The sequence below is a fragment of the Pectinophora gossypiella genome, chromosome 12 (assembly GCF_024362695.1).
Source record: "Pectinophora gossypiella chromosome 12, ilPecGoss1.1, whole genome shotgun sequence".
In the NCBI taxonomy this organism is placed as follows: Eukaryota; Metazoa; Arthropoda; class Insecta; order Lepidoptera; family Gelechiidae; genus Pectinophora; species Pectinophora gossypiella.
This window is the reverse complement of record NC_065415.1, coordinates 3,915,329-3,931,834: the sequence shown is the minus strand read 5'-3', so window position 1 is coordinate 3,931,834 and position 16,506 is coordinate 3,915,329. Positions and strand designations below refer to the sequence as shown.

The following is a 16,506-nucleotide window of genomic DNA, read 5'->3' as shown; positions in this document are numbered from 1 at the left end:
GCAATTCTGCTGCAAATGTGACCGACGAGGCCTCCAGATTTGTCTTAATGTTCGAGACGTGTACAGCGACACAGATTCATTGCACTCCCATTACAGACCAAGGTTGTTTTTTACACAATGACCCAAACACTCTGCTCTAATTGTAATCACAGGCCCATTTCAAACCTTTTTGCGGTCATCTGTGTTTTTTTTCATAATAATTACAGTGATTGCTTGTTCCGTACAAGGCAGACACAAGTTGATGGAAAATCTCTCACGGAAGTTGATAGCTATGCAAAAAATTACAATTCATATTCCCATCGTTATATTGATGATTAATATTGAAACTGATAGCGATGGAATGGATCTTCACGGGCCTCTTAGCCTCGCCGAGTTGACTAGCGTAACGAAAGGACGGACGGAGAAGTAAAAAACTTACAACGTAGAGACAATAACGAAATGCAGATAATACAGTTGACAAAGACATTTGGAATAAAATGGCTGTCACAGTCTCAGCTAATTATACGAATTATATAGGTGACGAACGACGAGAAGGTAAATGTAGCTAAGACAATATTTTAATAATCAATCTTAAAAAAATGATGTAAGGATACCTCAGACAACATAATTGTAGTAATAGTTCTAAATCAAGGAGACCCTGGGAATTTTGCAATCTTTTTGTCTAAAACAATATCGGAAGGAGTGACTCACTGCCTGCGCCCCCATACATAAAAATCCAACTCCATTAAAACCAATTCCAGAAACCGTCCAGTAACTCTCTAAATAGACCAAACAGTGAGTCATACGAGTTAAGTTTTATGTTATTCTAAACACATTGGCTTTGTTAAGAACCCTACTGACCTGAAACCGAGTAAACCAATAGAACCGGCTGGAGCTTTCGATAATATACTGCTGTGCCACATAGGTGAATGAACATTTTTATTGAACAGCATTCGAGATCAAAATGACTTTCAGAATTCTGGTTTATTTCTAGCGGTCTGCCAAATCTCATCGATGTAGGTGATTAGAGGGCAGGTGTTCCAAAATGTGTATTGAATTCCGGGAATGTTTAGATGTGTCTGCTTTGCTGACGGAAGTGTGTTTTATTCTTGTCAAATAAATATTACTTTACTATATTAGATCAGTCGGTACCGTCCAGGGAGTAGTTTTACCTCATGATGTCTTTCGTCAGTTTGTTCGATAATGACTTTTTTTTAATTACAGAAGAAAGTATTGGTATTATCATTACATGTTGTCAAACATCACTTCGAAAACAGGTACTCAAATCAATTAAGACCACAAATCAAACGGAGAAAAAGTTAGTCAAAATTGTCACCACGTGTTCGATATTGGCGCTTTTAACACTGGTCCCATGCAGGACGTAGTAACAGCAATTTGGAAAGGATCGAAGGACTCGCCAGACGCGGCTGCCGGTGAGTCACGGGATGACGTCACCAGCCGGACACCTCCAGATCCCGTGCGAACTTCATTTGAATAGCAGCAAGGCAAGAATGTACTGTTACCGTGAATTATTATAGTATCACCGGCTATAAACACTTTGGATGAGAATGCGATCATATTTGATAAATGAGCACCTTTAACATAACATAACATAACAAATACTTTATTGCACAAACAGGAAAAAACAAAACACGCTACACAACTAGCTTAGCTTAGCAGCTAGCTTTAGTGCAAACACGCTACGTTTGGAAATTAGGAACATTGAAAACGAATGAGATCATGCTCTATATCACAGTCACATATTGGTAACCCTCCAGTAGTATCTACCAATAGTATGTCTGTAATATGACAATTATAAATTAGGGTTCAAAGTCAGGGATAAACTTTAATTCAATGAGTTTTTTGTGATACCAGTAAGTATATTACAGAGATTTGAAACATACTGTGAAATCTTAAAATTATATTTATCTTACTGATATAATTACTGATGTGATTTGTTAAAATCTTTGAAGTACAAATATTTTATAACTACTTTTGCTTTTAATAAAAATACTGTTATAACCAGCTTCAAACATTCACCGGATGAGAATGCGATTATAATTTGATTAGGGCTCCATTTGGTTCCTTACAAGTATAGTACGATGAACGCCTGAGGGAAATTCTTTATTTAATGGAGGACGATGTTATAATTTAAAGGAATGCTGAAGCAGGTTTATTTTGACAAAGTGAGGAGTTTATGTTCATTATGGGTTCGAGCCACAGCACTAAATACACAAGATAGGTTGACTTGTAATAGGTAAATTAAATAATGCTTCTTATTATTCAACAACATAGCGTTTCAATTGTTATTACAACAATAAATACAAATTAACGATAATGTGATCAGAATGATATCAAGGTTTGTAATTCATAAGTACATGATACGCAACCTTGAATGAATAAGCCTCTATTATAATAAGACAAAGCCATACAATTTAGGCAGATAATTGATATACTAAGGACAGTAGGCTGGTACAGAGTACAGAGACCAAGTAAGAATGATAAAAACAAAACAAGAAGTGAGTCAGAACTTAAATGACAACTTAAAATAAGAAAAACTTCCAATGACCACATTCCTCAAGTCTATTATTGTGATGTATTATATTAAAGATACTTAAAGAAAAGTAGGTTAATTGTAATGTAACTCGATTTTATGGTCGTCACTTTTGACATTTACGACCATCGAACTATGCTAATACACGTTGTTTACTTGTAAGTTGGAGTTTATTGAAAATTCTATGGTGAACAATAAATTGAAAATGATGATATGAGTATCTTATTGGAAGAAAATAATAAAAGGGATTTCTTTTTGATTTGAAGGTGCTCCGTCACTTTCGAAGTGAGTATTATGAAAAGGAAAGATTACATTTTGTTGACGAAAACGTTATTCTCTGAAATAGCGAGCTTACTGATCGAGTCTATTGTAAAGACTTTTGAAAACATTTTTTTAGTAATGTAATTAGTCGCCCGCATTCGTAAATAGATGCGGGTCAACGGTTAGCTTGTTATTTAAAGGCTCAACGAAGAAAATGCTGAACAGTAAAAAATAGAAGACGTGAAGTTGACTTACGATCCCTATGATTAATCATGCTTGATTGGTTTTTAATAATACTGGCCTTTATCAGATTACATGTTTTATTTTCAACGATAAGGTCTTGTTTAGCACAACTAATGATAACAGGTTTACAAAAAACTAAACTACTTTCGAATATAGCTGATTGTGTTTCGCAAAGGTTTACAAACTACTAATCGCAATGCACTTAAGCCTATGGAAGTCTTAGAGCCAAAAACAATAGGCGTCATTTGTGATGATAATCGGAAAATAATGGTAAACACAAAAATAATGATAGTGAAAGTAACCAATGAGCTTTCAAACTACGAATAATGAGGGGTATCGCACATATTATCACAATTTTGAAAGGGGAGAAAGTTCGGCCATGAAAGAGAGTACGGTCGTTCGTCAAACAAGTGTTCGGCCGAGGCTTTTTAACGCATAAACAAGATCAGGTAAGCGATAGTCGGTCTTTTATTTTAAATGCTTTTGTCGAAAGTTATCGAGTGGTAGAGAAATGGGCTAAAGGAATATTGATGGGCAGCACGAGTCGAACAAGGATTGATAGAATTGCTGTTTCGAATTCAAAATAACCGATAAGAAACCAATATTCTGACGATAACTTTCTGAAAAACGCAGAGTTGTTGGAAATGTTATCCCCGATTTCATCCGTAGGTATTTTAAAGGTCTACGTGGAAGCAATTCGATTTTCGGGTATCAAGCTATATGTAAATTAAATATAAGAATCTTATCAGAACCCTGACTACGTACGATGGTGACATTCACAGTTTATCTCAAAGTCAATATTGAATGAAACGGTCAAAACGACTGTAAATTTAACGGTCACTTTATAATCATTGATGTTCAAAATCAAGCATGGGGTCATAAAATTTACTGATGACTGAAACTGATATGTGCTCGATATTACCTAATAACTAACCACGAGAAAGAAACTGGTAAGCATTAAATTATTTTAAGATTCGAATTAGGTACTTAGAAAATGAAACCAAGTTATGTCCAATCGAAAAGTAAAAACGCAAACAAACCCAAAATATTCATAGAATTCAATAGTAAACAAAACAGAGAAGTAACAGCTAACAAGCTAAGCGATAGCACCTTGCGTTACTTGCTCTCATCCCCGAGATATAAATAGATCGGTATCGATAATTGGTTATATAAACACCCAAACCTCGTACGTGTGAAAAGTTACAAGTATAAGTTAACAATGTAGATGACTTGAAAATTTGGATTTTGAGCGTGACGGATATTGGCTTTTTAAGAGGGTGGCCTCTAAGAGAGCCCCAATCTATCGACGAATACGTTTCTATAGCTCCTTTGGCTGAAGTAAAAGTGACCAGATAAAAAATAATTTAATCTAGTCTAGCCTTAAGTCACTCGTTTAAATGCTTCAGCAACGACGAGAAACTGAAATACTCGTATCTGATTACAATGTCTTTAACAAACGTGATGCTCTGCAAGACAACTCATCAAACAATGCAATGTCATAAAACAACGCAACAGCCTCATCAATATTATGCAGCACCGAGTTACGTGTCGTTCGAACTTGAACTTGCCTTCCGTTGGCGATCAAATATTTACACTAGCTCATTCACTCGGCGTGCCACAGGAAATACTCAATGACATACAAACAACTTCTGGCCAATAACCAGGAAAAGAAATTCAAACACTGCTTAGAGTTAAGGTACATGTTCATGGATTATACAACGACCGTATGTTAGTAGATGCTACTTCGAAGTGTATTTACAGAAATGTCTACAGTGAGAAAGATAAAATAAATATTGACAATTTTGTTTCACGCGTCTCATCTCAACAATAATAATGGGACTTGAAAATTTTTGTCGGTAATCCGCGGAAAGTGGGCGCTGCTATCAAAAGTAGTACAAGTAACTCGGGTTACTTATTAACAGCCACTTTATCAATTTATAGCCTCCACTCGATTTATTAACAGCTGTAAATCTTTTGACCCCAATTTCGTAAATTAAGATTCCTTTGTAATTTTATCACAACTAAAAAGTAAAAAGGTTAACGAGCCGGGGTCCATTGCAGAGGAAATTACTCAACAAAAAGCTAAATGCCAGGGGAAATGTCGAGCACTCACCTCGTATACAGACGTCATGTTGCTGTACCCGCTTGTTTTGTTTTGCAAACTGGAGCGATCACAATCTAATCACACATTTCACTGCTGACGAAAGTCCAATAATACTGTGTGTTTGAAAGTTCACGACAATGAGTTGTAAGTTTAAAAAAAGTAAACTGTCAAAGTTCCCGCCACGCGTAAAAAAATAATAAAAGGCAACGGCGCGGCGCGTTGACGCAGCCTACTCGGGCGCGTGTGACACGTTCCGTGTTTAGGATCGGCACTGAGCGAGCGGCCGGCTGAATGGAGCGGTGGCGCTCAGCTGGTATGCTCAATGAACCATACGAGTTCGGAGGTCGATCATCCTGACCCCATGGATTAAAGTTTCTCTATTACCCTACAAACCTACAACACTGCCCAATACGAGTATGTGGTTGACCCGACGTTTTTAATTCAAGTGTCTACATACAAGCCAACTTGAGTTGGCTCTGCGATTTGGGAGAGAATGAGTTGAAGTAAAAATAGAAACGGCATTTTTTACAAGTTGCGGTACTCGTTATCTAAAACAACTTATTTTCGCATTTATACAAATTAAAAATAGCAGGTCATTATTTTTGTCAAATAAACGCGTTGACACGTTTGCAAAAACATCAAAGTAAAAAGCCTCTATGGTTTATCGACCCGATTCTAGCATTCGGCGATCGAGATGTTTTTGCGAGTGACAGACATCGGAGTTCGTCGACTGGGCTCTTATTTGTCATAGAACCGGTATCCGCACAATCTGATGAAGCCGAGTCGTGCGATCCCTCGCGGTGAAGTTGCAGACAATTGATTTCGAAATTAATAAATCCCGCATCATTATAATGGTTGGACGGAATTGTTGTCTCAAATATTGAAACTAATCAAAAATAATTTAGATAATCGCTTCGAAATCATAATGTAGCCTACATTATTTCGTTAATGGAATTAAATAAGGATTCGATTTTATTTTCAAATTATTTTTTTTATGTCGGTTTCATTTTTTCTTTGTCTACATTCAATTTTAAAAATTAGTACCCCTTATACAAATACAACGTTTCTACTTGTTTTGGCTTCTTGTAAAAATTGACTAAGGGATGACGACCTCTCTAAGATGATCGATGCCTAGGTACCTACTCACCGTGGTTCACGACTTCAGAAGTTAGACTTAATCAGCGATCATGAGGTCTGTCATCGGTCTCACTACCCATACGAGCGAAAAACATTTAGTTAAGCCAGATCTGCTACAAATTGTTTTCTTCTTCTAGCTTCGTCACACTTTGACAACTCATGTCTGTTGTAACCTAAGTTGTCAGAGTGTGACGACGCTAAAAGATGTGTGAATTGGTAAAGAAGTGTTTTGCTGTATATATTTCCCTAGGTTGCGCCGTTATTACAAGCCGAACGCGAATGTTATGTTACATTGGACGATGTTGCAGAGCGTTACACCATTGTTCAAAGCAAGCGAAATGGAGCAAAAACTTCCCATTGCACCGCTGGCATCGCATTACCCGGCTTCAAATCGTCGGTTGCGTTCAACTGTTTGGTTTTTGTAAGTCTGTGTAACGAAGGTGTGTGATGGTTGATGGGCCTAGTTGGCAGTCACTAATTTACCTGAGTCTAAATATCTTAGTAGAATACCGCGGTTGGAAGAGCTTTTTGACACGACTGAGGCGAAGGAAATTAAAGGAGAGTTATTAAGAATGAATTTGCGTACAATATACTTAAATATATGCAAAAAAGAACCGATGTTCATCTTCTAAATAGGCAATCTTCAAAGCGTCAACAGTTTCCAGACATAAAATATCTAATTTGTCTTAGTGAGATGATTATGTTTGTTCTATGGTGACTTTCTCGAAGAATGCGGGGTATAGCCGGAATTCGGGTTTTTAAGTTCAATTTTGGGTATCGCCTGGTACAACATTGTTTCAACCAATTACGATTTTCGACAAACCTTTTTTTTATTTTATTTTTAAACCCCATAAAATTTCAAGTTAGAACTAATTGGTTATCTTTTCAAAGATACAAATTAAATACATTAAATTACCTATTGGAAAGGGGGACGGGTCTCATACAGTTACAGTCCTTTGTCTAATTAGAGGGTACATAATATTACAACAACAGTTTGACATTACAGTGACAATTATTTTCATCAGATAACACACACATAATTTATACAACAACAATAGGCTTTCATATTACTGAAATAATGTTACTCAAGAGAACGCGCCATCTTAGCCCTTAGGCAAGAGCTTGAAGTAACTAATAAACAAAACCCGGTTTCCATAATAGTGTTTCCGAGTTTATCAAACGTGGGAACAGAGAAGTCCGTTCGTTTATTGGCAATATTCCGATGTCCGTACTCTGCGTCTCGGCGTATGCAAGCGGCGCGGCGCGGGCGCAAGGCGGAGTATCGATAGAAATCTTGATGGACAGATATAATGGCGCCAGACGGTAAAGACGCACTACGAGCTTTAGAACTGCCTTATATAGAAGGCTATGTCTACCTGGCTTGTGTTTATAACAGCATTTCTACTGTACAAATTAAAAGGGTTTTATTAAGTTTGTATACATTGCATAAAGAAGTTAATTGATTTGGATGAGTTAAGATTTTTCAAAACTAAAATTACAATAATAAATTTCGAATAAAAAAGATAGATATTCTCAAAGACTATTTCTAAAAATAATAAGGATTGGTTAGATACATCCGGATTACAATACCTACATCACTTTATTTTAATTAAATTTAAAACGTGGCTGCCTATAGATCCCCCGCGTGAAGCCGACGCAGCCAATGATTCCATAAAAAGAACAAAACTAATTTAATTTAATCGATAGCGCATAGCACTGCAGCGAATAGAATAGTTGCGCGTGCCTATCGGCGGATCTCAGCGCAATATGGCGCCACGACGACGATTCTAAATCACCTGCTTAGAAAAAACAAGGCATTATCTGTGGCAATTCATTATTACGATAGAGATAAAGGCGGCATTGGACAAAGATTTATTTATGGCTTGTTCGTGGCTGGAAACCACCCCTGACATCGTAGATATCGGCATTTAGATGCGCTCTGCCTGCTTGTGTTCATTTGGCTCGAACTATCTCGAGATTCTTATTGACTTTACATCTGTAAGTTCGTGAATCTATCTTTAAATAAATCAAACTGTGCATAAAGTCATTCGCTCATTTTGTAAGATAATTTGGATATTTTTAACACTCATGCTTTATGCTAAATATTTTGAGTATTCACCTCGTAATCAATGCGGTATCGGACAACTTTCACGTAACCTACCTTTTTTCCCAAACACGAGAATGTTTGGTCAGTCTTCCGTCACTAAAGCAAAAATGGTAATTTTATAAATTCAAAATTAATATACCTAGCAACATTACAATGAGGATTCCATTTCGATATTTTGTGGTGTGTAAAATGAAAATACTCCTAGATTAGCCAACGTTTTTTTTATGCTAAAAGGTCAAATAAATAAACTGATTTGCTGTAATCTGTCATACCTAACAAAGGTTCAACCGCAGCATTTCCTTTATTAAATCAATGCGGACGCGAACGTTCTTGACCTTATAACCTGTCAGTAACATGATATGCTGATACAGACTGAACCCACCGTAGCTTGTCAGCACTGTTGCTCTACAGGGCTTCAACTGACGTCCACAGACTGAAGCCTGGCGAAGTAAGTGTTGCCAAGAATAGCGGAACGCAAAGATTTTTATATGGAGTGCCCGAAGTGTGCCAAATTCAAATTCAAAAATATCTTTATTCAGAAGGTAACATAGTTACACTTTGAATTGGCATTTTTTTCATAACGAACGTCTCATCCGCCTAAAACTACTACAGCTTCTCACAACCTGTATAGTCGGGGAAAAGCAGTTGCAAGAAAAACCTCGGCACAGGGACCTACGTTCTTTTCGGTCGAACAGTCTAAAAAAGCCACGTCAAAGCAATTCATCCCAAAAAGCAATATTGCAATTTTACATTTGCGCATATAAAAGTAAGTGTCAACAAATGACAAATAGCAATACTACTTGTTTAGGTACAAGTGGCCTTTTTAAATCCCCAGAAGTCACCATTGATATTGTGAATTATTATTTTTTACCAATGTTGTGAAACATAGTTCAGGCCACTGAGCCACCAATCAGGTGTTTATACTTGATTGATTGAAGCAAATTAAGTTCTGTGATTCAAGTTATGAGTCATATTATCAAGAAATTGTTTGGGGGCGTTGCACTAAAAACTAGTAGGTATTTATTTTTTCTTGGGAGGAATGTAGACGATAAACATAGAAGACTTGAAGAACAGGGAAGAAAATATGATTTTGGAATCTTTAAGTGGTAAATCCTCATTGAAGTCGTAGTTTTTTGAAATATAATATAATCACTACAAAGACACAAAAAAGATAATGAGGAAGATTATTAAGTTTTAACTATTTAATCAAAGTTCCTGATACGAAAATACACGCGCGAACTTTCATTACAGAATTTAATTTATTTTTTATCTCAGCTGCTTATTTGGATGCCAATGAGCTTTAACGAGCTAATAATTACCTCAGGCAAATATTTTTGACTAATTTATGCAAATATGGGGACTCAAATTACCTAGCACTTAAAGAGATTGGATGTGAGGTGACGCATACGAGAGCCACCTACCTCATTAAGATCACATAAATAATATTAAAGGAATATTTTGTGCAAATATGTACGAAGGAAATTTATTTAGCGGCGAATGTAGGACAAAGTACAGGATATTTGCGCTTAAGATGTTTGGAGACGGCGAGCAGACCTATATGGTCGCGAAATAAGTGCAAAACTCGAAGTAACTTAAATATTAGCAAAATTAAAATTCCCAATTGTCGCTTTTTATGTATACGTATACATAACAAGTTGCAAATGTTAAGCAAACAACACTTAATACAACACTGGTGCTAATTCCTGTAAATACCATCTAATTTTATTTTAAGTTATATCTGTCATTTTCTTATCCGCCGAAAAGGAAAGGGACGGGTAATCGACAAGCATAAAATTTATGGAACACACGTCAATTTTAAGCACAAATCTAAACCAACCGTCTAAAAATTTTACGTCAGTCAATAACCCGACACATAAATTTACTCATTCTTCCTAAAATTAAGAGCTGTGAATCATCCGTCCCTTTCCTTTTCGACGGATATGAAAATGACGGATATAACTTAAAATAAAATTAGGCGGTGTCTGCAGGAATCGGGGCCATTGATAAGTTTAAATGAAATAAGATTTTGAACAGATACCAAATTGATAATTGAAACTGAAAGGAGAATGTCTCTACATCTAGCTTAAAATGATTATTGCTTTTTAGCACAAGAATTGTGCTTCTTTTGTCAATTTGTAATTACTATATTGTGTTATATGTGTCTTAAAGAGTTATATTTTATTATTATATTTACTTATTTACGCAGATTGTTCTAAAAACTCCACCTCATTATTTTCAGTGTCCTTGAACGGCCACCTGGTCGGGTCTTGTCAAGTCACGCTGCCCCACGTGCGTCGGGGTTTCTCTCGCAAAACCTTCTTTCTGATCCGGTTTACGACGACTTTCTACAGATTCCCACTTCGTACCCTTAAAAGTGCTAATGGACTTTATTGGCGATAACAGCAACAAGACAACCCGTTGAAACCTTTTGTCATGCACATCGTGATTCAACTGTTGACAACCATTAAACGGTTTTATTTTAGAAGCGTGAATTTAACGTTTTGTTGAAAAGGTTTTTAAATGATGACGGGTTTGTCTGATTTTATTGTGTTAATGCAAAACGTGCAGCCTACTTATGAATTCACATTCTCTGTTATATATTCTGTGCGTTGTGGTGTATAAGGTTATGTATTCACGGATTCATGAGAGAATGCTCGTTACGTAGGTTTTGTATTATCTATGCGCCTTTTCTAACTTTTACTTATAACTTTTTATTTAAAAAAATAGTTTATTTAAAAATGCTGGGTATACCCCCAGCACGCTATCTACTATTATAAATAATAGCGCAAATGCTACGTGACGAAGAAAATAGACATTTCTGTAAAAAAAAGTACATAGCTAGGTTAAATGACTTCTATTCTCCAGGATCACGAAATCGATTTTAGTGACAGCTTTCACATTTTTCTGGCAAAAAAATTAGAAAACTAGGTTGTCTAGAGGATGGCTTAGATGAAATATACCTACTTAGAAGTAAAACTTATTATATTACGTAGGTACTTCTCTAAGCCACGTAAGCCGTGGGAGCCCAGTTGGTAAAAGGCGGTGAAGGAAAACATCGTGAGGGAACCCACATTCCCGAGAAATGCATTTTTGGAGGTATGTGATCTAACCTGTATTAGGCTGGTTTAACGTTCGCGGGTTGGAAGGTCAGACAGGCAGACGATTCTGTAAAAAACCGGACCTGTCAAATCTTCAGGTTAGGTAAGCGGACCCTGTGGAAAACGGGATAATTCTAGGGAGACGATGATGATCTAAGCCATGTAATCCTACTAAGTCCGTAGTAAAGATCCTGTTTGCATATCAAACACGGCAATTACTTCTTAATCGATTCCATTTTATTAGACTTGTTTGCTTTAATAAAATATATATTATCAAACTTGTTCTGTCGTCTCGGTGTTTATCCAGACGTCTAATAACGTCATAAGCGGATTAAATTTCAAAAAATAATAATTAATAACTTCTACGTATAATATAGAAAAATTAAGAATGTTTTAGAATTCTGCGTTTGGCTTAGAAGATGATAAAAAGGGGGCCTCTTGAACATCCTAATGTGTGTTCCTTGATATTTGGATGAATTTATGTATAAAATTATGTTGCTACCTAGGTATATTGCTTTTCTTTATTTTGGTCTGAATAATAATGTGTGAAAGGGCTTTTATTTTCTACCCAAAAACGATGACAAAAGATACATGTAGAAGGTTAAATGAAGGAAAATCTGTACAGCGCCATCTATATTGTTTTAGAGGAACGAAGAAAGACCCTCATTGGTGATCTCTGATCTAAGTAGTTATAGGTATATTGGTCTAAGTACTTAAGTCAGGTCAATGCCCTATGACGTATTTGCTGTATTTACCTCTTGCTAAGTAAGATAATTGAATTAACACTATTTTAGCGCAAAAATGTATTTCAGTGACAAATTATTATAAAAACTGCATTTATTTCAGGTAGGTACCCGTATTGTAAGATATAAAAATTACAATTACATATATGTCAATTTAATGTCAATTTAAAATTAAAAATTTCAATCCAAAATTTTTAAATAATAATGAAATCAAAGTTAAAATTATTAAAATCAAAACTAAATATAAGTACTAAAAATTCAAATCATAATTATTAAGATGAAACTTATTAAAATAAAAAAATAATTAATAATAACAAAAATAAAACACAAATATAAAATAAGTATAACATTTACGGGGTTCTTGTTAGGTGCCGATATAGTTGCAACTTCTCCTCGCTATGTGTCCTGTCCTGCCCACTGCCACTTCAGCTTTGCTATGTCGGTGACTTTAGTTCCGATGGCCGATGGGGCGGAAAGGTTCTGGAGTGGCGACCACGTGTCGGACGACGCTCAGTGGGTAGGCCCGCTACAAGGTGGACCGACGATCTGGTGAAGGTCGCGGGAAGCCGCTGGATGCGGGCAGCGCAGGTCCGATCGTCGTGGAGATCCTTGGGGGAGGCCTATGCCCAGCAGTGGGCGTCGTACGGCTGATGATGATGATAGTTGCAACTAGCTAAAGTATTTGTACTGTGCAACAGTTAAATAAGTGACATATTTGATCGAATACTATACTGCCGTAATAGGTAAAACTAGGTGATAAGGAAGACATAGTAGAATGTCTTTTATATGAACGCATAACACAAACACAGCATCACACCAGTATACGCGAAGGGGTAGACTGTAGGGTACATATACCTACACACTCACTCATTGACAGCCGACGACCCGATTACTCTAGCCATAGAGGCGGCCAATCAGCTCGCGACACCAAACACTTCGGGACCCCGATACTGACCCCACCGGCGTGGTCGACGATTTCCCTCAATCAGCGCTTATCGCTATCGACCCACTAGGGTCGATTCATTCTTTCATATTTTTCCTTTCAGACGACGCCCTGAGCCGAGGTTCGCGCCTAACTGGGCACCCTCAGGCCTGTTATCTCAAACGTTGTACTGGGTGGGAGCCTTCAGCGCTCCCCATTTGACCGGTTAACCCTTTCACGGACAGAGACCATGGATCATTGATGGTTCATAATAGGTTGTATGGCATCTTGAAATCGGAACGTCCATAGACGTTCTGTACTTGAAAGTGTTAAGTAATTAATGCCATCTGCAGCAAATCTACAATGAGTCACATCAAAAAAACCTCATTACCAGCTATGTTAAGTAGGACGGATGTAATAAAGGGCGAGCCTATTGCCTTTAACCAGGCACAACTATGAAAATCTAAGATCCAGACAAGAATTCCCCCCTCGGGTTACCCCGATTCATCAATCCACACACATCACACACCACACTCCACATTCATCAATCGTTTCATACACGCACGCCGGTTCAGAGTAGATCTTTTTTTTTTTTTGACGTGACTTATTGTAGATTTGCCGCAGATGGCATTAACTACTTGGCCGGACAAATGGGGTGCGCTGAAGGCTCTCACCCGGTACAACGTTTAAGACAACAGGCCTGAGGGTGCCCAGTTGGGCGCGAACCTCGGCTCAGGGCGTCGTCTGAGAGGAAAAATATTTGAAAGAATTAATCGACCCTAGTGGGTCGATAGCGATAAGCGCTGAATGAGGGAAATCGTCGACCACGCCGGCGGGGTCGGTATCGGGGTCCTGAAGTGTTTGGTGTCGCGAGCTGATTGGCTGCCTCTATGGCTAGAGTCAGAGTAGATCGTACTCAACCTTTTCTGAGGACATCTACAATTTGGTCAATATACGCCTTCCATTATTTGGAACTTAAACATAACTGGCGAAGAGTGGGATGTACTGAGCACCTCTGCCTACCCCTTTGGCGTGATGCCATGGTATGTTATAGACAGTAGTATGCAATGTCTAGAGACAATTAACTGTACAGAGTGACTACTGACGTCACAATTTTGGACACCTTGCATTTCGGGACCTCCGTGCATGTTCGTGTGACAAGAAACAGTGATATCCAGTAGAAGCCCTATCCCGCAGGTGATACGTGTGGTATTGCACCAACCGGTGTTATTAAAAAACGTCGTGACTTTCGGTCACGCCGTCATTTCGTGAGGTGTCAAGTGACACGCGCGTTTAACGTGCGCGAGCGCATATTGCGCCGAATACTAGGTACTGCTGAAATCGATTTAAGTACATTGTTTTAAGTTTACGCGGTTATTATCATAATTAAAGCACATAATAACGGGTTCTTACCGCGTTTAAATTTTTTCGATTTAAGTAAACTAAAAGTACTTTTTATAAAAAAATGTTTATGGAATATTTTATTCCATAAAAAAAAATAACATTGAAGTATCGTCAGATAGAAGAACTGGTTCTTCTGTCGTGTAGGTTATGAGATCAATGATCAACCTTATCAACCCTGGTTACTATTGAGCCGCCAAAGGCCCCTGTACATACTTACATAAATAGTAGCTGGGACAATCGGGTGATCAGCCTGCAGTGTCCTAACTTAACTAGGGATACACATTGTTTGAGGTTTACGCGGTTATTATCATAATTAAAACACATAATACCGAGTTCTTACCGCGTTATTATCAGGGATATGAGACTCCGATAGTTCAACACTGTTGCAAGTGCCAGGATCACGGGACGACTGATGAAATTGGAGTGGAGTAGGTAGATCCATAATTTTCTAAGGGCTAACAGTCGTCTCGTGATTATAGAACTTGCAACAGTGTTGTAGAATAGAATAAAATATGTTTATTTATCAAAAAACTTAAACATACAAAAAAAGTATACATTACAGGCGGACCCCGCACTAGGGAAACCCTGTATCGCGGAGGTCCTGAACATTTGTTGTTACCAAACACTTTTAAATACACCGGCGAGCTAATATCGGGAGTCTGATATCAATGATCGGTGATGGTCTCGGCATCAGGGGTGCGCTTTTGAAGTAGCGGCGCCTACTCGCAACGTCACAATAAAAAAATAAAATGAAAATTGAGAAATTGGTCGGTGTACTTCGGAACGGAAGGCGATTGAGGCAACCACCGTACTACACGCCCTATCTATGGAGTAATGGCGATTACTCCACCGACAAGAGCGCAGCTCTTAAATAAAGAGAGAGAGAGATATATATCAAACGACAATAACGCGGTAAGAACCCGGTATTATGTGTTTTAATTAGGATCACAAAGTGATTTTGTGTTTGTATCCCCATCGGGATTCTAAAACGGGACCGGGGAAAAACTATAAAGTCTTAATTAAAGGCTTAGATTATGTTCCAGTTAGTAAAGCCTGGAGGAATAATACGAATCTGTTTTCAAAGTTCAATAAAATTGTGAAATGATGGTTCACGATCGCAGTAAGCACTTAATCCCCTTCGGAGTCCTGCACGACTTCATTCCAAAGGGTTAGATTACGCACAAAGCACATTTATTACTACGATAATGACTTCACAACAAATAGTCCTAGATGCAACGCGAATAATGGCTATATTCTATCTAAAAGCGTAATCTTTGAAAACAAATTGCTCTCTGAAGGACCACATTAATTTATTTTTATCATTCCAAGAAATAATTGCGACCATTGCGTATATTTATTGCGTGTAATCGGAAAATGTGTAATTACTTATTTTTAGCGGCCATTTTAGTAACCTGCAACCAATCATGTAGCAAAGTAAATTGACAGGTAACTTATTAAATCGCTAGATAGGGTTTGCCTTAGGTGAAATAAGACCAATTAGAACATATAGATTGGAGTGCAGACAGATATTCATTCATATTACTTCTCATTTGTGTCTCTGCGACATTTAAATGGTTTAAATGAGGTTGTTACGCATTTAAAAGGCATAACAACTAAGCGTGGCATAAATAGGTAAGCGGAATTATTCAAATCTTTTCATCTTTGACGATAAAATATTTCTTTATCTAATAGAAACTTAAACGTTTTTTAACGATGCATTTCTACAAAAGCAAAAATATAGGTATTTATAATGTCCCTAAAATCGCTGTCGGAGTGCAATATCATTTTATCCATAATTTTGATTTTTAAGGCAATCTTTTTGGAATTTACGAAGGAAAAAGAACAAACGGATTAAGCCTAACAAGTTGAGTTTGTCCACTAAAAATAATCCTTCTAATCATTAAACCTTATAAGTGAAACCAACAGGTGTTTATCACGTATTTATGCTGTCACT

The 16,506-nt window shown here is 37.3% G+C and overlaps 1 protein-coding gene across 2 annotated transcripts in view; it reads right to left on the bottom strand.

Annotated features, from left to right (window-relative positions):
- LOC126371481 (leucine zipper putative tumor suppressor 2 homolog) overlaps positions 1–16,506 on the bottom strand; it is a 120,603-nt gene that overhangs the window by 56,418 nt on the left and 47,679 nt on the right. Inside the window, exon 1 of one of the 2 annotated variants that reach the window (XM_050016793.1) lies at positions 5,151–5,397. The exons of the other annotated variant lie outside the window; for it this stretch is intronic. Coding sequence (XP_049872750.1) covers positions 5,151–5,168 — 18 coding nt within the window. The 5' untranslated portion in view covers positions 5,169–5,397. Of the gene's footprint in view, positions 1–5,150; positions 5,398–16,506 lie in introns of those variants that run through there. 2 annotated transcript variants of the gene reach the window in all.